This window comes from Eucyclogobius newberryi, unplaced genomic scaffold, assembly GCF_026437365.1.
Source record: "Eucyclogobius newberryi isolate DKJ021-1_F unplaced genomic scaffold, fEucNew1.0.hap1 SCAF_21, whole genome shotgun sequence".
NCBI lineage: Eukaryota > Metazoa > Chordata > Actinopteri > Gobiiformes > Gobiidae > Eucyclogobius > Eucyclogobius newberryi.
The window spans coordinates 1,864,869-1,887,929 of record NW_027315846.1 but is presented as its reverse complement, the minus strand read 5'-3'; the positions used below and the strand labels follow the sequence as shown (position 1 = coordinate 1,887,929).

Sequence of the window (23,061 nt, the reverse complement as noted above, 5' to 3'; positions counted from 1 at the left end):
GCCCCCCCTGATGCCCCCCTGATGCCTCCTGATGCCCCCCCTGATGCCCCCCCTGATGCCTCCTGATGCCCCCCCTGATGCCCCCCTGATGCCTCCTGATGCCCCCCCTGATGCCCCCCTTGATGCCTCCTGATGGCCCCTGATGCCTCCTGATGCCCCCCCGATGCCCCCCTGATGCCTCCTGATGCCCCCTGATGCCCCCCCTGATGCCTCCTGATGCCTCCTGATGCCCCCCTGATGCCTCCTGATGCCCCCCCTGATGCCCCCTGATGCCCCCCCTGATGCCCCCCCTGATGCCTCCTGATGCCCCCCCTGATGCCCCCCTGATGCCCCCCCTGATGCCTCCTGATGCCCCCCCTGATGCCCCCCTGATGCCCCCCTGATGCCCCCTGATGCCTCCTGATGCCCCCCCTGATGCCCCCCCTGATGCCTCCTGATGCCCCCCCTGATGCCCCCCTGATGCCCCCTGATGCCCCCCCTGATGCCTCCTGATGCCCCCCCTGATGCCCCCCTGATGCCCCCCTGATGCCCCCTGATGCCTCCTGATGCCCCCCCTGATGCCCCCCTGATGCCCCCTGATGCCTCCTGATGCCCCCCCTGATGCCTCCTGATGCCCCCCCTGATGCCTCCTGATGCCCCCCCTGATGCCTCCTGATGCCCCCCCTGATGCCCCCTGATGCCTCCTGATGCCCCCCCTGATGCCCCCTGATGCCCCCTGATGCCTCCTGATGCCCCCCCTGATGCCCCCTGATGCCCCCTGATGCCTCCTGATGCCCCCCTGATGCCTCCTGATGCCCCCATGATGCCCCCTGATGCCCCCCTGATGCCCCCTGATGCCTCCTGATGCCCCCCTGATGCCTCCTGATGCCTCCTGATGCCCCCCCTGATGCCCCCCCTGATGCCTCCTGATGCCCCGCCTGATGCCCCCCTGATGCCCCCCTGATGCCTCCTGATGCCCCTCCTGATGCCCCCTGATGCCCCCCCTGATGCCCCCCTGATGCCCCCCTGATGCCCCCTGATGCCCCCCTGATGCCCCCTGATGCCCCCCTGATGCCCCCTGATGCCCCCCTGATGCCCCCTGATGCCTCCTGATGCCCCCCCTGATGCCCCCCCTGATATAAATTGTCATTTATAATCTCCACAACAGGAAGTGATGTTTCTGCTGTTTATGGTCCGTTCAACCTCAACAAGACATTTACAACACAATAACCGAGTTATATGTGGCCCTAAATATTTATAATAAAATGTTAGAATATGATCCGGCCAATAAAAAATCAAGAAGGAAATTAAACCTTTGTGGTTATTGTTATTGTTATTGTCCGTTCGCGTTTTGTCCTGGACTTTCCAGCACAAATCTCACTAAAGAGCTTTAACATCAGAGGAAACCTGCTCATTTTCTTTATATAATGTAACAATATTGTAACAAAATTATATCAAAAGACCGGCTCGGGCCAATGAAATGCCTCAGCTGCTTCTCACATCCGCGCGCGCCGTGTCCTGACTCTGACGCGACCGGGACGGACGCGGGGGAAGCCGGAGCGCGAGCCGGCGTGAAAACCCCCCGTAAACCCCCCTATGCGGCCGCGTCATGGAACGTTTGCGGAACCCTCCCTCCCTCCCCCCGCTCTCCCACCGCCCCCGTTATTGAAAGGCGTCCGTTCCCCCCGCGCGGGACCTGCCACGGCCGCAGCAGCGTGCGCACCGGCTCTGGCACCCTGGCACCCTGGCACCCTGGCACCGGGCTCCGGTGTCCAAACAGCGGTGACGCACGGGACGCGGCAGCAGCCAAATAAAAACACACGCGAGCCAAACATGTCGAGCAAATGGAGGAATGACGGAGCGCGGAGGGAGGGGGCGGCGTGAGGCAGGACTTACCCGGGATTGAGAGCAGCAGCGCCGGGTTGGAGCGGTGTGGCCGGTGCGCGTAAAGGCTGGAGCTCCCGTGGAGAGGCGGCTGCCCGCGCGCGCCCCGGGTCCTGCCGTGGCCGCGTGCTTGTTTTGGAGAAGGAGCTCCGGGGACGGGACGGGGATCGGGTTTGCGCCGTCAGCGAGCTTCAAATGTCCCACGCACACGCACAGACGCGCGCGCGCCTCCTCTCGCGCTGCGGAGGCGCGTGCGGCCAGCAGAGGGCGCTGCGGAGGCGCGTGCGGCCGGCAGAGGGCGCTGCACAGGGGGGACGTGACGGGGGTTTGGGGGGTTTATTGATCACTGTGTTTATCAAAAAAGTACGAGACAATAGAAGGTTTATAAGTGTGTAAACAAATATATTTTTGAAATTCCAGAATGAATGAAGCGAAGAGGAAGTGGAACGTGACGGCGTCATTGCCAAGAATTACTGAAAATGTTCCTGGAGCTGTGGAAATTTGTAAAATAAAAAATGGAACGTGACGTGATTTAGAAAATCAATGTGGTTTTGACAAATGAAAACCTGATCATTTACTCTGTATTTTTGTATGTATTTTACTATTGTATTCGACCACATTTGTTAATTTAATAAGAGATTATGATAGATATATAGCATTTCTGATGAAGGCAAAATCTGAATTTTTAGGTGAAACTGGACAAATACTGACTGATTTTAGCTTTTTAACATATATAATATATACTTAACACAAATTATTTAGAGAAGCTCGAGCACAATTCTGAGGCTAAAAAAAACATATATTATGGATTTTTTTATAACAGAAAAACAATCTGACTGACATTTCTAATCCGGAAATTCAAAATTGGATTTTATTTAATGGTAATTGCGTTTCGATTTGATGTTTGTGGAACATTCTTGACAACATAGTGCACCTTAAACAGGCCAAGACATGAAAAATTACTGATTTTTACACTTTTTTTTACATGAAACGGCCGAGATCGAACGTAAAAATCACCGTCATGTTTATTCAAAATCCACAATTCAACATTCACGTCTTAAGCAGCTGAAACATGGACAAAAAAATTAACATTAGTGAAGCTCGAGGACAATTTTGAGGCTAAAAAAAACATATTATGGATTTTTTACGACAGAAAAACAATCAGACTGACATTTCTAACCTGGAAATTGTATTTTATTTAATGGCATTCTTGTTTCGATTTGACATTTGTGGAACATTCTTGGAAACATAGTGCACTTTTAACAGCCCACGACATGAATAATGACTGATTTTTACGCTTTTTTAATGTGTAACGGCCGAGATCAAACGTAAAAATCACCACATTTCAACATTCATGTCTTAAACAGCCAAAACATGGACAAAAAAATATGGACAAAATAGTGCAAATTACAGCATCGATTGGACGTATTACTCACCCGTTTCCGCCACCACCGCCACCGAAACAATCAAAACACTCAATTAAACAGAAGAATGCCCACGTTTGGCACCGCTTCACGACATTCTCTTGTGCATTTCATATCATTTCCCTTCATATCCGCGCTTATTCCACGGGCAAAACGCTAAAATCACATTATTCTCTGCGGAGGTTCGAGGTTTAAGAGGCTCCTGTGATTTTGAGGGTCCAGGCCCAGAGGCAGGGCATCCGGTTCAAAGGCAGAGGCGGCACGAGCACCTTCAGTCCGCCGGGCTTCGCCGACTCCCATTTGAGAGCGCCGTAACCCAACAGCTCCACCTGTTGGACGACCGGGGAAAGAACGACAGGAAACGAGACATTTACTACGAGATTTATGGCATTGTGTCCCGAATTACCCGACGATTAACGCGAAAAGTGAATCGATGATCGGGCGAATCGATGATCGTGATTGTTCGAGTCGCGATACGAGTTTGAGAACCGAAAAATAAGAATTGTGACCATTTTAGAGGCAAAATTAAGTCTTTTTTGTTCAATATTCAGCTCAAAAAATAGACTTAAATGTAAAGAACTGTATTTGTTTATTCTGTTTTTGTCACATTTAACTTTATTTTGTCTTTTAGAAAGTTCAGCTTGATAAAGTTAGGCACAAACTTGAGGAACAGTCACATGTCAGAGCACGAGAATGACAGGAAATGAAAGATTTCACTGTTGTTTGGTCTCAATAATTGTGACGCATCGTTAAATCGCTATGTTTTTTCTCACAATAATCGTGAGGCCGCCACAGGAGGGCGCCGTATTCGCCGGAGGAAAGAGGCAAATCGGGGTTAAAATCAAGCCAAAAACGCTGACGGCTTCACACATTTTGAAATCGATCGTAATAATAATACAATAACACATTCAGATTTATTAGAGGCGGTTTTTCCTGTTTATTCTCATTAGAAACACTCAACATAAAGTCATAAATGTTGAACCTGATCATTTCTATTCGCTGTAAAAGTAAATCTTCATTTTAACAAGGCGCCCCATTATGTTATTTTATTTATTTATGTAATTTTATATATTTATTCTTTTTTTTGTCTCACTCTTTGGTGTTTTTTGTTCAGATCATTTTATTATATTTATTTTTTTTGTTTTATTTATTTTATTTAAGGTCAATTCGATTTCTTAATATTTCTAGTGAATTTTTTTCTAAGGCCCGGCCCGCTCTCACCTGGGCCCGGCCCGGGCTCTCACCTGGGCCCGGCCCGCTCTCACCTGGGCCCGGCCCGGGCTCTCACCTGGGCCCGGCCCGGGCTCTCACCTGGGCCCGGCCCGCTCTCACCTGGGCCCGGCCCGGGCTCTCACCTGGGCCCGGCCCGCTCTCACCTGGGCCCGGCCCGGGCTCTCACCTGGGCCCGGCCCGCTCTCACCTGGGCCCGGCCCGGGCTCTCACCTGGGCCCGGCCCGCTCTCACCTGGGCCCGGCCCGGGCTCTCACCTGGGCCCGGCCCGCTCTCACCTGGGCCCGGCCCGCTCTCACCTGGGCCCGGCCCGCTCTCACCTGGCCCCGGCCCGCTCTCACCTGGGCCCGGCCCGCTCTCACCTGGGCCCGGCCCGCTCTCACCTGGGTCAGTCCCTCCGTGGGCACAGGTTCAGTCAGGACAACAAAGCCAGAGTCGGGCCACTGCAGCATAAAGGCGAACACGGCCTTGTCCTGGGGCTTCCATGTGTACCTGAGGAGGACACGCCCTTTAGGTGGGTTCTCCATGGGAAACAAAAGGTCCTGGTCCAGTCCTGGTCCAGTCCTGGTCCAGTTCTGGTCCAGCCCTGGTCCAGTCCTGGTCCAGTCCCGGTCCAGTCCCGTCTCAGTCTCAGTACCAGATCTTGTCGGTCACAGAGTCGTTCTGGGCCCTCCAGGCCGTGCTGTTGTAGATTCCTTCTCCGTTGACCTTCAGCCATCGTCCCATCTGCCTCAGACGCTCCTCAAAGATGGGCGAGATCCTGCCCTCGTGAGTGGGCCCGATGTTCAGGAGCAGGTTTCCCCCACACGAGACGGTCTCCACCAGACTCTGAGCGGGACAAACGTGGAGACGAATGTGGAAACAAATGTGGAAACAAACGTGGAAACAAACGTGGAAACAAACGTGGAAACAAATGTGGAAAAGTGCAAACCAACATCATATAAAACCAATGAGACACCTTTGTTCACATTTAAACGTTCTTTCGTTAGCGTGTGTTAGCGTGTGTTAGCGCGTGTTAGCGCGTGTTAGCGTGTGTTAGCGCGTGTTAGCATGTGTTAGCGTGTGTTAGCGTGTGTTAGCGTGTGTTAGCGTGTGTTAGCGCGTGTTAGCGCGTGTTAGCGTGTGTTACCGTGTGTTAGCGTGTTAACATCCCCAAACTCAAATCAATCTCCTTTTAAGAAATAAACAGGCCTTTCCGGTGGGAGTTTTTGGGAGACCGCTGGAACACCAGGTGCCACAGGGGGGCGCTAGAGGAAATGTCCTTGGGCAAGACACTTCACCCACATTGGCAGGTGAAGCACTTTGAGTGTCTTTATTAGGTGGGAAAGCGCAACATAAACTGTAGTAATAATAATGATAATAATAATATTTGTTAAATAGATAAATATTTCCAGCTAAAATAATAACATGTATTTCAGGAAAACACATGTTTCGGAGCGAGTTTGACCTTTGAAGAAAATATTTTTGACTATTTTTTGTGTAAAATTTAAAAGTCTTTCTTCTATGTTCATGATATTATGATTTGGTTTGTGAAAAGTTAAATTTATTCTTTTTTTTGCCATATCGCCCTGCCCTAGTCGATAATATTCATAAGTGGATTTGGTTTTGGACTAACACTATTAATAATAACAAGGTTTAACACTAAATCATGCTCATAAATAAATGGCTTGTGCGGGTGCGACGGCGCGGCGCGGGTTCGGCGGCGCGGGTATGGCGTCGTGGGTGCGGCGTCGTGGGTGTGGCATGGGTGTGGTTGCGTGGGTGTGGCGTGGTGGTGGCGTGGGTGTGGCATGGTGGTGGCGTGGGTGTGGCGTGGGTGAGGCGGCGTGGGTGTAGCGTTTGTCGCGGGCGTGGGTGAGGCGGCGTGGGTGTGGCGTGGGTGTGGCGTTTGCCGTGGGTGAGGCGTGGGTGTGGCGTGGTGGTGGCGTGGGTGTGGCGTGGGTGTGGCGTGGGTGAGGCGGCGTGGGTGTGGCGTGGATGTGGTGGCGTGGTGGTGGCGTGGGTGTGGCGTGGGTGTGGCGTGGTGGTGGCGTGGGTGTGGCGTGGGTGTGGCGTGGGTGTGGCGTGGGTGAGGCGGCGTGGGTGTAGCGTTTGTCGCGGGCGAGGCGGCGTGGGTGTGGCGTGGGTGTGGCGTGGGTGTGGCGTGGGTGTGGCGTTTGCCGTGGGTGAGGCGTGGGTGTGGCGTGGTGGTGGCGTGGGTGTGGCGTGGGTGTGGCGTGGGTGTGGCGTGGGTGAGGCGGCGTGGGTGTGGCGTGGGTGAGGCGGCGTGGGTGTGGCGTTTGTCGCGGGCGTGGGTGAGGCGGCGTGGGTGTGGCGTGGGTGTGGCGTGGGTGTGGCGTGGGTGTGGCGTGGGTGTGGCGTAGGTGTGGCGTTTGCCGTGGGTGAGGCGTGGGTGTGGCGTTTGTCGCGGGCATGGGTGAGGCGGCGTGGGTGTGGCGTGGGTGTGGCGTTTGCCGTGGGTGTGGCGTGGGTGTGGCGTTTGTCGCGGGCATGGGTGAGGCGGCGTGGGTGTGGCGTGGGTGAGGCGGCGTGGGTGTGGCGTGGGTGTGGCGTTTGCCGTGGGTGTGGCGTGGGTGTGGCGTTTGTCGCGGGCATGGGTGAGGCGGCGTGGGTGTGGCGTGGGTGTGGCGTGGGCGTGGGTGAGGCGGCGTGGGTGTGGCGTGGGTGTGGCGTGGGCGTGGGTGAGGCGGCGTGGGTGTGGCGTGGGTGTGGCGTGGGCGTGGGTGAGGCGGCGTGGGTGTGGCGTGGGTGTGGCGTGGGCGTGGGTGAGGCGGCGTGGGTGTGGCGTGGGTGTGGCGTTTGCCGTGGGTGTGGCGTGGGTGTGGCGTTTGTCGCGGGCATGGGTGAGGCGGCGTGGGTGTGGCGTGGGAGTGGCGTTTGGCGTGGGCGTGGCGGCGCACTCACAGACACGAGCTCCTGGGCGCTCAGATAGTCCTGCAGCGGCGCGTTCCTCCTGAAGCCCCAGCTCCTCTTGTCCACGGTCATGCAGTTCTCCCACTTGTGCTGCAGCAGGTGCCCGGGCTGGTAGCGGTCAGAGCAGGTGTAGTACCCTCCGTGCCTGCAGATGGAGCCGTAGCCCCAGCGGTCGTTGGTCACCACCGTGTCTCGCACCGGACTGAGCAGGGAAAGAGAAGGAGGCTCGGAATCTGTCGCGTTTTACAGATAAGAACATCAATTTTGGGATTTAGAGGTTGAATTGTCGCCAGAATATAGTATTTTTTATATTTATGTGGGTTTTTCCCCCCAATTTAATTTGTTATTAACTAACTTATTTAATTTGGCGAGAATGTTTTAAAAGTTTTAAAGTTACTGCTGCGTTCTTGTGGTTCATGGACATTTTTATCCAAATAAAAGGTTGAAATTTGGTGTTTGAAGGTTTCAGGATGAAGAATGTTTAAGACATTAAAGTGCAACAACATCATCATTAATGTGATGGAAAGAACCTGGAGCGCCGCAGCAGCAAATCAATAAATACAAATAAATAAATAAAAATAAATAAAAAAGCAATAAATATAAACCAATAAATACAAATAAATATAAATAAATACAAATGAATAAACACAAATAAATAAATCAAAATCAATCAATATAAATCAATCAATATAAATCAATAAAAATAAATCAATAAATATAAACAAATAAATCAATAAAAATAAATATAAATAAGAATAAACAAATAAATCAATAAATACAAATAAATAAATGTAAATAAATAAAGTTGTTTCAATTGACGCAAAAACCATAAAGCTGGATAAATGTACAATATCATAAAAAAGTATCACCTGCAATAAATAAAAAGCAGAATGAAACACTTTAGTACGTTTGAAGAATCTCCAAACAGAAGTCGCTTTACTCGACCGCCTACAGCTCAGATCTTGTCGTTCTACAACAAAATAACATAATGTCGCCACAAATGTTCACGTAACAACGATTGTGTCCCAAAGAACATTGTTCCAGCTTTTTATTTAATCGAACGATGAGTCGGCAGAGTAATGGGCCCATCGATTATCGCCCTCCATCTCGTGTTCTCCGGCGTGGGCGTGACCCCTCGACCTGGCGCCGCCCCCGTCTCACCTGTCGTTGTAGAGCCAGGCCAGGAAGCCGGTGCTGTTCCAGTACTTGTCCGGCGCGTCCCCGTCGCCGTCCGACCACAGCACCTCGGGCTTGTACTTGGTCACCAGCTCGTACAGCTCCGGCAGCGTCTTGGCGGCGGGGAAGAAGTCGGTAGTGAAGACGTTGGCGGCGTCGAGCAGGAAGAGCGGGTTGAACCACTCGAACAGCGAGTGGTAGAGCCCGAGGCGCAGGTCGCTGTCGGCCCGCAGCGCTCCGGCCAGCTCGCCCACCAAGTCGCGCTTGGGCCCCACGTCCACCGCGTTCCAGTTCCACGAGTTCTTAGAGCCCCACAGGGTGAAACCTAGAACAGAAGAAGAGCGAGAATGAGCAGAAGAAGAGCGCGAATGAGCAGAAGAAGAGCGCGAATGAGCAGAAGAAGAGCGCGAATGAGCAGAAGAAGAGCGCGAACGAGCAGAAGAAGAGCACGAACGAGCAGAAGAAGAGCACGAACGAGCAGAAGAAGAGCGAGAATGAGCAGAAGAAGAGCGCGAATGAGCAGAAGAAGAGCACGAACGAGCAGAAGAAGAGCACGAATGAGCAGAAGAAGAGCGTTAATGAGCAGAAGAAGAGCGAGAACGAGCAGAAGAAGAGCGTGAATGAGCAGAAGAAGAGTGCGAACGAGCAAAAGAAGAGCGTGAATGAGCAGAAGAAGAGCGTGAATGAGCAGAAGAAGAGCACGAACGAGCAGAAGAAGAGCACGAATGAGCAGAAGAAGAGCGTTAATGAGCAGAAGAAGAGCGAGAACGAGCAGAAGAAGAGCGTGAATGAGCAGAAGAAGAGCGCGAATGAGCAGAAGAAGAGCGTTAATGAGCAGAAGAAGAGCGAGAACGAGCAGAAGAAGAGCACGAATGAGCAGAAGAAGAGCGCGAATGAGCAGAAGAAGAGCGTTAATGAGCAGAAGAAGAGCGAGAACGAGCAGAAGAAGAGCGTGAATGAGCAGAAGAAGAGCGTGAATGAGCAGAAGAAGAGCGTGAATGAGCAGAAGAAGAGCACGAACGAGCAAAATAAGAGCGTGAATGAGCAGAAGAAGAGCGTTAATGAGCAGAAGAAGAGCGAGAACGAGCAGAAGAAGAGCGAGAACGAGCAGAAGAAGAGCACGAATGAGCAGAAGAGCGCGAATGAGCAGAAGAAGAGCGTTAATGAGCAGAAGAAGAGCGCGAACGAGCAGAAGAAGAGCACAAATGAGCAGAAGAGCGTGAATGAGCAGAAGAAGAGCGTGAATGAGCAGAAGAGCGTGAATGAGCAGAAGAAGAGCACGAATGAGCAGAAGAAGAGCACGAACGAGCAGAAGAAGAGCGAGAATGAGCAGAAGAAGAGCACGAATGAGCAGAAGAAGAGCACGAACGAGCAGAAGAAGAGCGTGAATGAGCAGAAGAAGAGCGTGAATGAGCAGAAGAAGAGCACGAATGAGCAGAAGAAGAGCACGAACGAGCAGAAGAAGAGCGCGAATGAGCAGAAGAAGAGCGTGAATGAGCAGAAGAAGAGCACGAACGAGCAGAAGAAGAGCGCGAATGAGCAGAAGAAGAGCGTGAATGAGCAGAAGAAGAGCACGAACGAGCAGAAGAAGAGCACGAATGAGCAGAAGAAGAGCACGAACGAGCAGAAGAAGAGCGAGAATGAGCAGAAGAAGAGCGCGAATGAGCAGAAGAAGAGCGCGAATGAGCAGAAGAAGAGCGCGAACGAGCAGAAGAAGAGCACGAACGAGCAGAAGAAGAGCACGAACGAGCAGAAGAAGAGCGAGAATGAGCAGAAGAAGAGCGCGAATGAGCAGAAGAAGAGCGTGAATGAGCAGAAGAAGAGTGCGAACGAGCAAAAGAAGAGCGTGAATGAGCAGAAGAAGAGCGTGAATGAGCAGAAGAAGAGCGAGAACGAGCAGAAGAAGAGCACGAATGAGCAGAAGAAGAGCGCGAATGAGCAGAAGAAGAGCGTTAATGAGCAGAAGAAGAGCGAGAACGAGCAGAAGAAGAGCGTGAATGAGCAGAAGAAGAGCGTGAATGAGCAGAAGAAGAGCGTGAATGAGCAGAAGAAGAGCACGAACGAGCAAAATAAGAGCGTGAATGAGCAGAAGAAGAGCGTTAATGAGCAGAAGAAGAGCGAGAACGAGCAGAAGAAGAGCGAGAACGAGCAGAAGAAGAGCACGAATGAGCAGAAGAGCGCGAATGAGCAGAAGAAGAGCGTTAATGAGCAGAAGAAGAGCGCGAACGAGCAGAAGAAGAGCACAAATGAGCAGAAGAAGAGCGTGAATGAGCAGAAGAAGAGCGTGAATGAGCAGAAGAGCGTGAATGAGCAGAAGAAGAGCACGAATGAGCAGAAGAAGAGCACGAACGAGCAGAAGAAGAGCGAGAATGAGCAGAAGAAGAGCACGAATGAGCAGAAGAAGAGCACGAACGAGCAGAAGAAGAGCGTGAATGAGCAGAAGAAGAGCGTGAATGAGCAGAAGAAGAGCACGAATGAGCAGAAGAAGAGCACGAACGAGCAGAAGAAGAGCGCGAATGAGCAGAAGAAGAGCGTGAATGAGCAGAAGAAGAGCACGAACGAGCAGAAGAAGAGCGCGAATGAGCAGAAGAAGAGCGTGAATGAGCAGAAGAAGAGCACGAATGAGCAGAAGAAGAGCACGAACGAGCAGAAGAAGAGCGCGAATGAGCAGAAGAATGCGGCGCATGCAACCAATCAGAACAGTCGTGACAAGATGACCGGTAAAACGGTCTTAACAAAAAATGTCATAATTGTGACTAAACAGACTCTAAAACACACGCCAAAAGAACTTTTACGACACAAACAAAAAAAAAAGTCTGATTTTTATCAATATTACACTTTTAGTATGTAAATATTCGCTCTCTAGAAGCTTCCAGTCACCATATTTCAACTTTTATTTGATTAAAATTGTACTTAAAAAGGTCCAATGTCCAATGAAATAAAAAAAAAACTACTACCGTATTTTCCGCACTATAAGGCGCACCCAAAAGCCTTTAATTTTCTCAAAAAACGACTGCGTTTTATAATCCAGTGCGCTTTATATATGGATTAATTCTGATTGTGCTTATTGACCTCGAAGCGATTTTGTGTGGTGCACGTTTTGTTTCGCTTAATGCGCCTTAAAATCCAGTGCGCCTTATAGTGCGGAGAATACGGTAAATGAATTGTTAGTGCCAGTTCTAAAAAAGAAGCAGAAATATGAGGCCTTGTACTGACGTAGTTCTCGTACCTTCGTGGTGTTTGGTGGTGAGCACGACGTACTTGGCGCCCGACGCGGCGAAGATCTCCGTCCACTCTTTGGGGTCGAAGAACTCGGCGGTGAAGAGCGGCGCGAAGTCCTGGTACGTGAACCCGGGCGGGTAGTTCTTCTGCATGAAGTTCACGTACGCTGGGACCTTGTTGTGCCAGTACTGCCTGCGCGAGGAGGAACGGCGTTACGGTCACTGAACACGTGCGCTCGGTTCGCCGAACGCCGGAGAAACCGTGGCGAAAACCAAAACCATCCATGCGTTCGCACATCCGGGAACTTGTACAGTAGCAACCGAGTCCGCCATTTTGAAAGGGGCACAACAGCACATCTGCTACATACGAAATGCAGGATATATGAGGCCAAAATGCCAAAAACACGCGTTCTGTAAGGTCATGGCTCTGTAAGGTCATTGTTCTGTAAGGTCATTGTTCTGTAAGGTCATTGTTCTGTAAGGTCATTGTTCTGTAAGGTCATTGTTCTGTAAGGTCATCGTTCTGTAAGGTCATCGTTCTGTAAGGTCATCGTTCTGTAAGGTCATTGCTCTGTAAGGTCATCGTTCTGTAAGGTCATCGTTCTGTAAGGTCATCGTTCTGTAAGGTCATTGTTCTGTAAGGTCATTGCTCTGTAAGGTCATCGTTCTGTAAGGTCATCGTTCTGTAAGGTCATTGCTCTGTAAGGTCATTGTCCTGTAAGGTCATCGTTCTGTAAGGTCATTGTTCTGTAAGGTCATCGTTCTGTAAGGTCATCGTTCTGTAAGGTCATTGCTCTGTAAGGTCATCGTTCTGTAAGGTCATCGTTCTGTAAGGTCATCGTTCTGTAAGGTCATTGTTCTGTAAGGTCATTGCTCTGTAAGGTCATCGTTCTGTAAGGTCATCGTTCTGTAAGGTCATTGCTCTGTAAGGTCATTGTCCTGTAAGGTCATCGTTCTGTAAGGTCATTGTTCTGTAAGGTCATCGTTCTGTAAGGTCATTGCTCTGTTGTCAGACAGAGGAACAATAGCTTTGTCGTGGGCCTTAGTTTTGCCGTTATCGCCTAAAGAGTCAAAGTATTCGTAGCTCATTATGACGTAGAAAAGGACGCAGTCGTGGTGGTTGCTAGTATATCGTGTGCCCCTTTCAAAATGGCCGCTATGGGGACGTCCCGGATGTATGACGTCACCGCGGACGCATGTATAGCTGGATTCTCTTTAAAAAACATTTGGAAATTTCAAATATAAACCACAACAAAGGAATGACAAATGCATAAAAGAAGGAATTAGTACAACTGAATACATATAAAAAGATACAAAGGTTGGGAGTTTTTTTTAAACCCTGCCCGTGAGCGCCCTCTTTTGGTCCTGCTCGTTATTGCACAGCTTCTAGTGGGAGATCAAAACGTGTGTATTTGAAACCTTTGTGTGTTTTTTGTTGTTGTCTGTGGGTTATTTGTTGTTTGTACAATATGTGTATTTCAATGGTGTATGATTCTATATATATATATTATATTCAGTTATTATAGTGAAGACAGTTTTAGCAAATCAATTCATCCACATAATCGAGCCCCGAGCAAAGTGTTTTTACAGTTTAGTTGATCATTAATACCACAGAAGTGCAGTAAAATAAGGCAAATTGATCCAATCACGTGCCACAGCTGCATAAAAGAAGAATGCAGACCCAACACTTCCTGCGTTGCAACATTCTGATGAGTCAAAAGCAAATCATATTTTTGTTTAATTATGTATTTACAAAGCTAATGCAGTATCCTGTTTTATAAGTGCGTATTACTAAGCTTAGGCTATAGCTTAGGCTCATTTTTTATATTACATGTGTTTATCTATGTAGTTTCAAAAGTGATAATGCAGTTAAATCGACATATTGTGTATCGTTTTATGAAAGGCCGTGGGTTATTTGTTGTTTATGCAAGAGTGTAAGAATATATCATAGAACATATTAAATATCAAATAACCTACTGTAACAAAGGAATGACAAATGCATGGATAAAAGAAGTAGTGAGAATAAGAATATACTCGGACTGCATACAAATATACAGTATTAACTCAATAAATAACGTTTTGATGTTGATCTAGAACAACGAATCTTAATAAAAACTAATATTTGAATCATTTATTAACCCGAAAACCACCTGTTCTGGCTCAACCCCGTGTAATGCATTCGTTATGACCGATGCACAGGTTGTCATAAGTCTACTTCCTGATCATACGCGTGTTATGTCCATGGATTTATTATAATATCGTGTTGTGTCTCACCAGAACCACTCGCTGCCGAAGCTGGGCACGGAAAAAACGCCCCAGTGAATGAAAATGCCGAACTTCGCCTGATCGAACCACGGCGGAAGCGGTCTGGAGTCGATGGAGTCCCAAGTCGGCTCATATTTGGCGCCGCAGTTTCCCAAAATCGACAAAAACAAAGAGAAACGGACCGCCGCCGATGCCATTGTCGGCTAAAAACACGTGAAATGCGACGTTTCCCGTGAGTCTGAGTTAATAAAACGGGTTTGCAAACGAGATATGGCTTAAAATCACATGACGAACGAACGTAAACACGGAAGTCAAGCAAAAGAAGGCGGTACCAGCTCGTTTTTTCAGCCAATCACGTCAACGCTTGCTTGATGATGATGCACACGTATAGGCGGGGTTAAAGCGCGTGTGTTAAAAAGCTTTGGACGTGACTCCGCACGACGCTGTGTCTTAAAACGAACGCGCGTAAAAGCTACGCATGCGCAGTAAAAACAAAAACAATCCGCCGTGTTTTGGTTCGGTGGCTAACAGCTAGCTTAGCGTCCACATGCATCGCTACGTCGACTGCCACTGTCACATCTCTTCAGGGGATTTTGACAAGGTTTAACAAGAAATATAACATAATAATAATAATGATAATAAAGCTTTGTTTGACTGTTCGTTATTAACAAAAGCGTAATAAATGTTTTTGCTCGTTTAGGACTTGGAAGACGTGATTGACAGGTCCAAAAAGGTGCCGAAATTATGTCCACGTTTTATTATGTACGTGGAAAATGCAATATTTATGTGTATTTCATGTGTTATGTGTGTTCCAGGCTGGATTGTTGGCGATTTTAGCTGTAGCGGAGCATTCTGGAGAGTTTGAGAAGATCATAAAGCTGTCAGAGAGGTACAAACAAATGTGATGTATCCACTTTTATATGTACACGTCAAACATGGTCACGTTTTTTGCTCCTTTAGGTTTCCGGGTTTTATTTTCCCGTGTTTAGGCGTTCATCCTGTGCAAGAAGTGTCTCCAGGCCAGCAGAGGGCAGCAGCGCCACAGGTCAGAGAACAATATGTTCAATAATCAGACGGATTCATAGAAGAAGTGAAGTGTGGTAATACATTTAATTAACTGACATCAGATATAAACATGAGGAATTTTAAGTTTGAACAAGATTATGCAACAAATGTGATTTTACAGGGTCGAAATGTTGCACTGGAGGATGAAATGCGGTTGCAAGTCGCTCCGGAGTATAAGTGTATAAGTGTATAAGTATAAATATAAGTATAAGTCGCACCCCGGCCAAAACTATGAAAAAAGGTGCAACTTATAGTCCAGAAAATACTGTAGAAGGACAAAACATCACAAGACGGAGATGAAAAACGAGGGGGAAAGAAAAGCTCAATCACGCGTGAAGGGGCGGAGCGAGAAACGCGAACGTCCGAGTGTTTCCGAAGCGTTTTCCCGCCTTTTACGTCCTTTTCCGTCTCGTCTTCAGGACCTGGACGCCGCGTTGCCGCTCATCGATACGTACAGGGACCAGCTCGTCGCCGTGGGAGAGGTAGCGCCCGCTTTTGTCGTTTTTCTCTCCTTCTCCGACACGTTCGCCGTGTTCACCCGCTCTCGTGGCTTTCAGGTCGGCCTGGACTTCACGCCACGTTGGGCGAGCGGCGACGCGGAGAAAGACGGGCAGCGGCAGGTGCTCGCGCGCCAGGTGGAGCTCGCCAAACGGCTGGATCTGCCCGTGTGAGTTCAGACGGCGAGCGCGGGGGAGGTCGGGACTGTACAGGTCACGGGGGAGAAGAGTTACGACACGATGTTTCAGTTTAATCCATCGTTTAGATATATTTATAGTGTTAAACATGATGAGGAAATGTGCAAAAGAGCTCAAAGTGCAGAGAAAAAACATGAAAAACAACATTTCAAATCATGAAAGTGAGAAGAACATTTTGACAGTGAAAAACACAAACTAAGAACGTCTATGATACAAAATGTGTGTAAAGTACTTTTCTGTTTCATTTTATTTATTTAAAAGTTCCTTAGAGCCTTAGAGCTGGACCTTAGAGCTGCACCTTGGAGCTGGACCTTAGAGCTGCACCTTGGAGCTGGACCTTAGAGCTGCACCTTGGAGCTGGACCTTAGAGCTGAACCTTGGAGCTGGACCTTAGAGCTGCACCTTGGAGCTGGACCTTAGAGCTGCACCTTGGAGCTGGACCTTAGAGCTGAACCTTGGAGCTGGACCTTAGAGCTGCACCTTGGAGCTGGACCTTAGAGCTGCACCTTGGAGCTGGACCTTAGAGCTGAACCTTAGAGCTGAACCTTGGAGCTGGACCTTAGAGCTGCACCTTAGAGCTGCACCTTGGAGCTGGACCTTAGAGCTGAACCTCAGAGCTGAACCTTAGAGCTGCACCTTGGAGCTGGACCTTAGAGCTGGACCTTAGAGCTGAGCCTTAGAGCTGCACCTTGGAGCTGGACCTTAGAGCTGCACCTTGGAGCTGCACCTTGGAGCTGAACCTTAGAGCTGCACCTTGGAGCTGGACCTTAGAGCTGAACCTTAGAGCTGAACCTTAGAGCTGAACCTTGGAGCTGGACCTTAGAGCTGACCCTTAGAGCTGAACCTTAGAGCTGCACCTTGGAGCTGCACCTTGGAGCTGAACCTTAGAGCTGCACCTTGGAGCTGGACCTTAGAGCTGCACCTTAGAGCTGAGCCTCAGAGCTGAACCTTAGAGCTGAACCTCAGAGCTGCACCTTGGAGCTGCACCTTAGAGCTGGACCTTAGAGCTGCACCTTAGAGCTGAACCTTAGAGCTGCACCTTGGAGCTGGACCTTAGAGCTGCACCTTAGAGCTGAACCTTAGAGCTGAACCTTGGAGTTGAACCTCAGAGCTGCACCTTGGAGCTGCACCTTAGAGCTGAACCTCAGAGCTGCACCTTGGAGCTGGACCTTAGAGCTGAACCTCAGAGCTGCACCTTGGAGCTGCACCTTAGAGCTGAACCTCAGAGCTGCACCTTAGAGCTGCACCTTGGAGCTGGACCTTAGAGCTGGACCTCGGAGCTGAACCTTAGAGCTGAACCTCAGAGCTGCACCTTGGAGCTGCACCTTAGAGCTGAGCCTTAGAGCTGCACCTTAGAGCTGCACCTTGGAGCTGGACCTTAGAGCTGAACCTCAGAGCTGCACCTCAGAGCTGCACCTTAGAGCTGAGCCTTAGAGCTGCACCTCGGAGCTGCACCTTAGAGCTGAACCTCAGAGCTGCACCTCAGAGCTGCACCTTAGAGCTGAGCCTTAGAGCTGCACCTTAGAGCTGCACCTTGGAGCTGGACCTTAGAGCTGAACCTCAGAGCTGAACCTTAGAGCTGGACCTTAGAGCTGAGCCTTAGAGCTGCACCTTGGAGCTGCACCTTGGAGCTGGACCTTAGAGCTGGACCTTAGAGCTGCACCTTGGAGCTGCACCTTGGAGCTGGACCTTAGAGCTGCACCTTGGAGCTGAGCCTTAGAGCTGCACCTTGGAGCTGGACCTTAGAGCTGGACCTTAGAGCTGAGCCTTAGAGCTGCACCTTGGAGCTGGACCTTAGAGCTGCACCTTGGAGCTGCACCTTGGAGCTGAACCATAGAGCTGCACCTTGGAGCTGGACCTTAGAGCTGAACCTTAGAGCTGAACCTTAGAGCTGAACCTTGGAGCTGGACCTTAGAGCTGACCCTTAGAGCTGGACCTTAGAGCTGGACCTTAGAGCTGAACCTCAGAGCTGCACCTTGGAGCTGCACCTTAGAGCTGGACCTTAGAGCTGGACCTTAGAGCTGCACCTTAGAGCTGGACCTTAGAGCTGCACCTTAGAGCTGAACCTTAGAGCTGAACCTTGGAGCTGAACCTCAGAGCTGCACCTTGGAGCTGCACCTTAGAGCTGAACCTCAGAGCTGCACCTTGGAGCTGGACCTTAGAGCTGGACCTCGGAGCTGCACCTTGGAGCTGCACCTTAGAGCTGAACCTCAGAGCTGCACCTTGGAGCTGCACCTTAGAGCTGAACCTCAGAGCTGGACCTCGGAGCTGCACCTTGGAGCTGCACCTTGGAGCTGGACCTTAGAGCTGAACCTCAGAGCTGAACCTCAGAGCTGAAAAATCAACAACATTTAAGTACATAGCGGGGATTCTTTGCGTCCGACAGATTTTAAAATGTGTTTTATCAGGAACGTTCACTCTCGGTCGGCGGGACGTCCCACGATCCACCTCCTCAAAGAGCTCGGTGAGAGAACCACTTATAATCAAACCATAACCACATGTTTAACGACGGTGCGTGTTCAGGGGTGGAGCGAGCGCTGCTGCACGCCTTCGATGGGAAACCGTCCGTCGCCATGGAAGCAGTGAGAGCCGGATACTTCTTCTCTATCCCCCCTTCTATAGTGCGCAGTGAGCAGGTAAGACCACGCCCAGGAAACCCTTCTATAGTGAGCAGGTAAGACCACGCCCAGGAAACCCTTCTATAGTGAGCAGGTAAGACCACGCCCAGGAAACCCTTCTATAGTGAGCAGGTAAGACCACGCCCAGGAAACCCTTCTATAGTGAGCAGGTAAGACCACGCCCAGGAAACCCTTCTATAGTGAGCAGGTAAGACCACGCCCAGGAAACCCTTCTATAGTGAGCAGGTAAGACCACGCCCAGGAAACCCTTCTATAGTGAGCAGGTAAGACCACGCCCAGGAAACCCTTCTATAGTGAGCAGGTAAGACCACGCCCAGGAAACCCTTCTATAGTGCGCAGTGAGCAGGTAAGACCACGCCCAGGAAACCCTTCTATAGTGCGCAGTGAGCAGGTAAGACCACGCCCTGAAAACCCTTCTATAGTGCGCAGTGAGCAGGTAAGACCACGCCCTGAAAACCCTTCTATAGTGCACAGTGATTAATGCATCAATTAATTAATATAAATACATAATAATACATACATAAATAATAATAAATAAATAAATAAGCATCCATGAATAAATATAAATACATAAATAAATACAAATGAATTAATAAATATAAATAAATAAATTTTAATAAATGAATAAATATCTGCTGAATTAATACCATAGACACTAATTTATCAATGGGAAGAAAATCACTTAAACAGGACAAAGTTGAACCTTTATCTTGATCAAACGTGTGTTTTTACTGATATTATTAATGGAATGTTCCCTCCTCCTGCACAATCACAACACGTCCACTTCTCTCTGCTCCTCACAGACGACTTAGTTTACTTTGATCAAATGTTTAATAAAAACTCAATTCTTGTCCTATTTAGTTGTGGTTTTTGCTCCTGTCGTTTCATCTACGCTCCAAACAAACTCAATATTATTTGTTTTTTTTGCTTCTTTTTTTGCCGTAAGAAGCAGAAACTGGTGAAGCAGCTTCCTCTGGAGAACATTTGCCTGGAGACGGATTCACCGGCGCTGGGTCCAGAAAAACAGGTTTGTCTGAATCACGAGGGATAAAAAACAGCCTCTAGATCGAAGTTCAGCCGTCACACGACAAGAAAGCCATTTTGTCCACCAGGTGTCACTGTTCTACACGCAATTCACACTGTGCTCAACAAAAGGGCATTTTTGAATCATAAAAATACAAGTTCTGTGCAAGAATATCACCAGTAGTTTAGACCTCAACAAATGAGTCGAGTAATATTTAAAAAACAAAAATGTAATGGTTTAATTTAGTGGATTTTTGAGTGCATATGGCTGTTTCTCTGTTTTACCTCTTCTCTCTGATGTTATCGCACGACTCAAACCGCTCCGACGATTAGGGACAGACATACGCACCATGGGAACAAATAACTTCACGATTCAACTTGACAAATTGACAAATAAAAAATAGAATGGACAAAAACTTTAATTTTTTTCTTCTTTTATGTCACTCCCATATTTTCTACTTTTACTCCTCATGTTCTCCCTGGTCCAGCTCGTTTGTTGTGGTGTTATTTTTGGTGGTTTTTGTGTGTATTTTCAGTTTGTTTTTGTGTGGTTTGTGTGTATTTTCAGTTTGTTTTTGTGTGGTTTGTGTGTATTTTTGTGTGGTTTGTGTGTATTTTTGTGTGTTTTGTGTGTATTTTTCTGTGGTTTGTGTGTATTTTCAGTTTGTTTTTGTGTGGTTTGTGTGTATTTTTGTGTGGTTTGTGTGTATTTTTGTGTGGTTTGTGTGTATTTTCAGTTTGTTTTTGTGTGGTTTGTGTGTATTTTCAGTTTGTTTTTGTGTGGTTTGTGTGTATTTTCAGTTTGTTTTTGTGTGGTTTGTGTGTATTTTTGTGTGGTTTGTGTGTATTTTTGTGTGTATTTTTGTGTGGTTTGTGTGTATTTTTCTGTGGTTTGTGTGTATTTTTCTGTGGTTTGTGTGTATTTTCAGTTTGTTTTTGTGTGGTTTGTGTGTATTTTTCTGTGGTTTGTGTGTATTTTTGTGTGGTTTGTGTGTATTTTTCTGTGGTTTGTGTGTATTTTTCTGTGGTTTGTGTGTATTTTTCTGTGGTTTGTGTGTATTTTTCTGTGGTTTGTGGTTTGTGTGTATTTTTGTGTGGTTTGTGTGTATTTTTGTGTGGTTTGTGTGTATTTTCAGTTTGTTTCTGTGTGGTGTTTTTTTGTGTGTGTTTTCTGTTTTTGTGTGTTTCATGTGTGGTGTTTTTTCTGTTTCCTTATGTTTTTTGGTGTGTTTTTTCAGTCTTGTTTCCTTGTTGTTGTTGTTGTATCTCTGTTGTTTCTGTTGTTCTCATAAAAAATAAACTAGCAAATGTTCCTTTACGGCGCACGGCATAACGTCAGACGTTTTTTGTAAAAGCGTCGGAAAATACGCCTCGATACGGCTCCTAAGTGGCGGGGTGTGATCATATTGGCTTTCCATATCTTTTGGGGACCGTACGAGCGCCGAAAACTGGTGCAATTAACGTCTCATTGGTCCGTCCCCTCTTGACTCCTCCCGCCCTTGACTCCTCCCTCTTCCCCAGGTGAGGAACGAGCCGCAGAACGTCCGCGTCTCGGCGCAGTACGTGGCGGAGGTCAAAGGCGTGTCGCTGGAGCGCGTGGCGGAGGTGACGACCTCGAACGCCCTCAGACTCTTCCCCAAACTCCGCCCACACCCTTGAGTCTGTGACGTGTTAAAGGTACAACACGGAACTTTACCGCCGCGACACTGCACCTGAGAAATGACACGTTTTTTTCTGTATTTTTCGTTTTTGTGTGGTGTTTTTTCCCGCGTTTTCTGTATTTTTTTTGTGTTGTATTTTTTTGGGTGTTTTCTGTGTTTTTTTGTGTGTTTTCTCTATGTTTTTTGTGTGTTTTCTGTGTGTGTTTTCTGTGTGTTTTTATGTGTTTTCTCTGTTTTTTGTGTGTTTTCTGTATGTTTTTGTGTGTTTTCTCTATGTTTTTTAAATGTTTTTTGTGTGTGTTTCCTTTGTTTTTTTGTGTGTTTTTTGTATGTGTTTTCTGTGTTTTCTGTGTATTTGTGTGTTTTCTGAATGTTTTTTGTGTGTTTATATATTTTTTTCACTGTTGTTGTCATAAAAAATGAACTAGCAAATGTTAACGCACAATAAAAGCTGGTCAGAAGAAAACTGCCGTCGTTCTTCTTTCTAAACGACAAAACGAGCCGTCGCCGCCTCTCATTGGTCCGTCCCCTCTTGACTCCTCCCGCCCTTGACTCCTCCCTCTTCCCCAGGTGAGGAACGAGCCGCAGAACGTCCGCGTCTCGGCGCAGTACGTGGCGGAGGTCAAAGGCGTGTCGCTGGAGCGCATGGCGGAGGTGACGACCTCGAACGCCCTCAGACTCTTCCCCAAACTCCGCCCACACCCTTGAGTCTGTGACGTGTTAAAGGTACAACATGGAACTTTACTGCCGCCACACGGGAGAAATGACACGGTTCAATGGAAAACATGGACTTTATGTCACATTTAAAGTGAATCTGGCTTCAAAATGAGGCAAAACGGACAATTCTATCCTTTCAATTATGTGTGTTTTTGATTGGATGAAGACACTTGAAACTACAAAATGATTAAATTCTGCCATTTCGCTCCAAAATGTGTGAAATTACGTGGCGTTTTTCTTAATATATTTAATAAAGATCTTTGAGCCGTTTGTTGTGTTTAATTCTCTCGTTACGATGGGGTTTAATTGGATGTTTCTATTCTAAATGACACCTTAATATGGGGAAATGCATCGAAATGTTGTGCAGAGTTTATCATTTATAGTTTAAAAAATGTCTGGAAAAAAATCTTTAAATTGATATTTCTGCACTTTTTAGATTAATTTTACCGACATTTGTCAATCAGCCCGAGTTTGTAGCATTGAAAACATGGATTAAAGTCATTAAAATGTCATAAACAGCTTTTCATTTGCTGATTTACAAATGCAGTGTCACAGCTGAGCCACCAGGTGGAGCCAAAGCTCCAGGAACAAAAGTACATTTTTAATAAATAGATTTTGTCCAGTTCTGTTTCTACTTTGAGGAAACACGATCATAAATGTTTTGTTTTACTGAAGTAACCGCGTTTGAGTCCGACCTCTGTGTGGAGTTTGCATGTTCTTCCTGCGTCTGTGTAGGCTCCTCCGCAATAAACGCACGTAGCATAGGCTCCTCCCCAATAAAACGCACGTAGCATAGGCTCCTCCCCTCTGATGCCAGCATTATTGGGACTTTCCAGGTTAAATTGAGGTCAGTGAACATCTTAGAGATGCATTTACTTCTGCACATGGAGAGGAGAACCAGAGGAGAACCAGAAGAGAACCAGAGGAGAACCAGAAGAGAACCAGAAGAGAACCAGAGGAGAACCAGAGGAGAACCAGAAGAGAACCAGAGGAGCAGGAGAACTAGAGGAGCAGCAGAGGAGAACCAGAAGAGAACCAGAGGAGCAGCAGAGGAGAACCAGAGGAGAACCAGAAGAGAACCGGAGGAGAACCAGAAGAGAACCAGAAGAGAACCAGAGGAGCAGGAGAACTAGAGGAGCAGCAGAGGAGAACCAGAGGAGAACCAGAAG

General features: G+C 48.0%; 2 protein-coding genes across 3 annotated transcripts; one reads left to right on the top strand and one right to left on the bottom strand.

Annotated features, from left to right (window-relative positions):
• Positions 1 to 3,055: 3,055 nt before the first annotated feature.
• On the bottom strand, positions 3,056 to 14,379 carry fuca2 (alpha-L-fucosidase 2). The gene is made up of 7 exons (XM_072457896.1): positions 14,102 to 14,379; positions 11,836 to 12,020; positions 8,592 to 8,931; positions 7,422 to 7,632; positions 5,155 to 5,345; positions 4,901 to 5,009; positions 3,056 to 3,616 (listed from the first exon to the last, which is right to left on the bottom strand). Exons 1-7 carry the CDS (start codon positions 14,287 to 14,289, stop codon positions 3,479 to 3,481), a joined length of 1,362 nt encoding a protein of 453 aa, XP_072313997.1. The 5' UTR covers positions 14,290 to 14,379; the 3' UTR covers positions 3,056 to 3,478.
• A 227-nt stretch (positions 14,380 to 14,606) lies between these two features.
• Positions 14,607 to 22,162, top strand: LOC140370447 (putative deoxyribonuclease TATDN3). Of its 2 annotated transcripts, none has more exons than XM_072457599.1 (11): positions 14,607 to 14,693; positions 14,793 to 14,825; positions 14,908 to 14,981; positions 15,053 to 15,137; positions 15,577 to 15,639; positions 15,715 to 15,824; positions 18,261 to 18,316; positions 18,376 to 18,488; positions 19,441 to 19,518; positions 21,036 to 21,191; positions 21,746 to 22,162. In XM_072457599.1, the coding sequence occupies exons 1-10, from the start codon at positions 14,640 to 14,642 to the stop codon at positions 21,171 to 21,173; spliced, it is 804 nt and encodes a 267-aa protein (XP_072313700.1). In that variant the 5' UTR covers positions 14,607 to 14,639; the 3' UTR covers positions 21,174 to 21,191; positions 21,746 to 22,162. The 2 variants fall into 2 exon arrangements, with proteins under 2 accessions (XP_072313700.1, XP_072313699.1); XM_072457598.1 differs by having other exon boundaries at positions 19,438 to 19,518.
• The last annotated feature ends 899 nt before the right edge of the window (positions 22,163 to 23,061 follow it).

What these genes read in the sequence shown, in the direction of transcription:
- fuca2 (XM_072457896.1), bottom strand. Translation starts at nt 14,289, where the DNA reads ATGGCATCGGCGGCGGTCCGTTTCTCTTTGTTTTTGTCGATTTTGGGA. An exon ending in TTCGGCAGCGAGTGGTTCTG is followed by an intron (nt 12,021 to 14,101) that starts GTGAGACACAAC and finishes CTCCTCGCGCAG; the next exon opens with GCAGTACTGGCACAACAAGG. An exon ending in CCACGGAGGGACTGACCCAG is followed by an intron (nt 3,617 to 4,900) that starts GTGAGAGCGGGC and finishes GTCGTCCAACAG; the next exon opens with GTGGAGCTGTTGGGTTACGG.
- LOC140370447 (XM_072457598.1), top strand. Translation starts at nt 14,640, where the DNA reads ATGCATCGCTACGTCGACTGCCACTGTCACATCTCTTCAGGGGATTTT. An exon ending in CTTCAGGGGATTTTGACAAG is followed by an intron (nt 14,694 to 14,792) that starts GTTTAACAAGAA and finishes TTGCTCGTTTAG; the next exon opens with GACTTGGAAGACGTGATTGA. An exon ending in CTATAGTGCGCAGTGAGCAG is followed by an intron (nt 18,489 to 19,437) that starts GTAAGACCACGC and finishes TTTTGCCGTAAG; the next exon opens with AAGCAGAAACTGGTGAAGCA.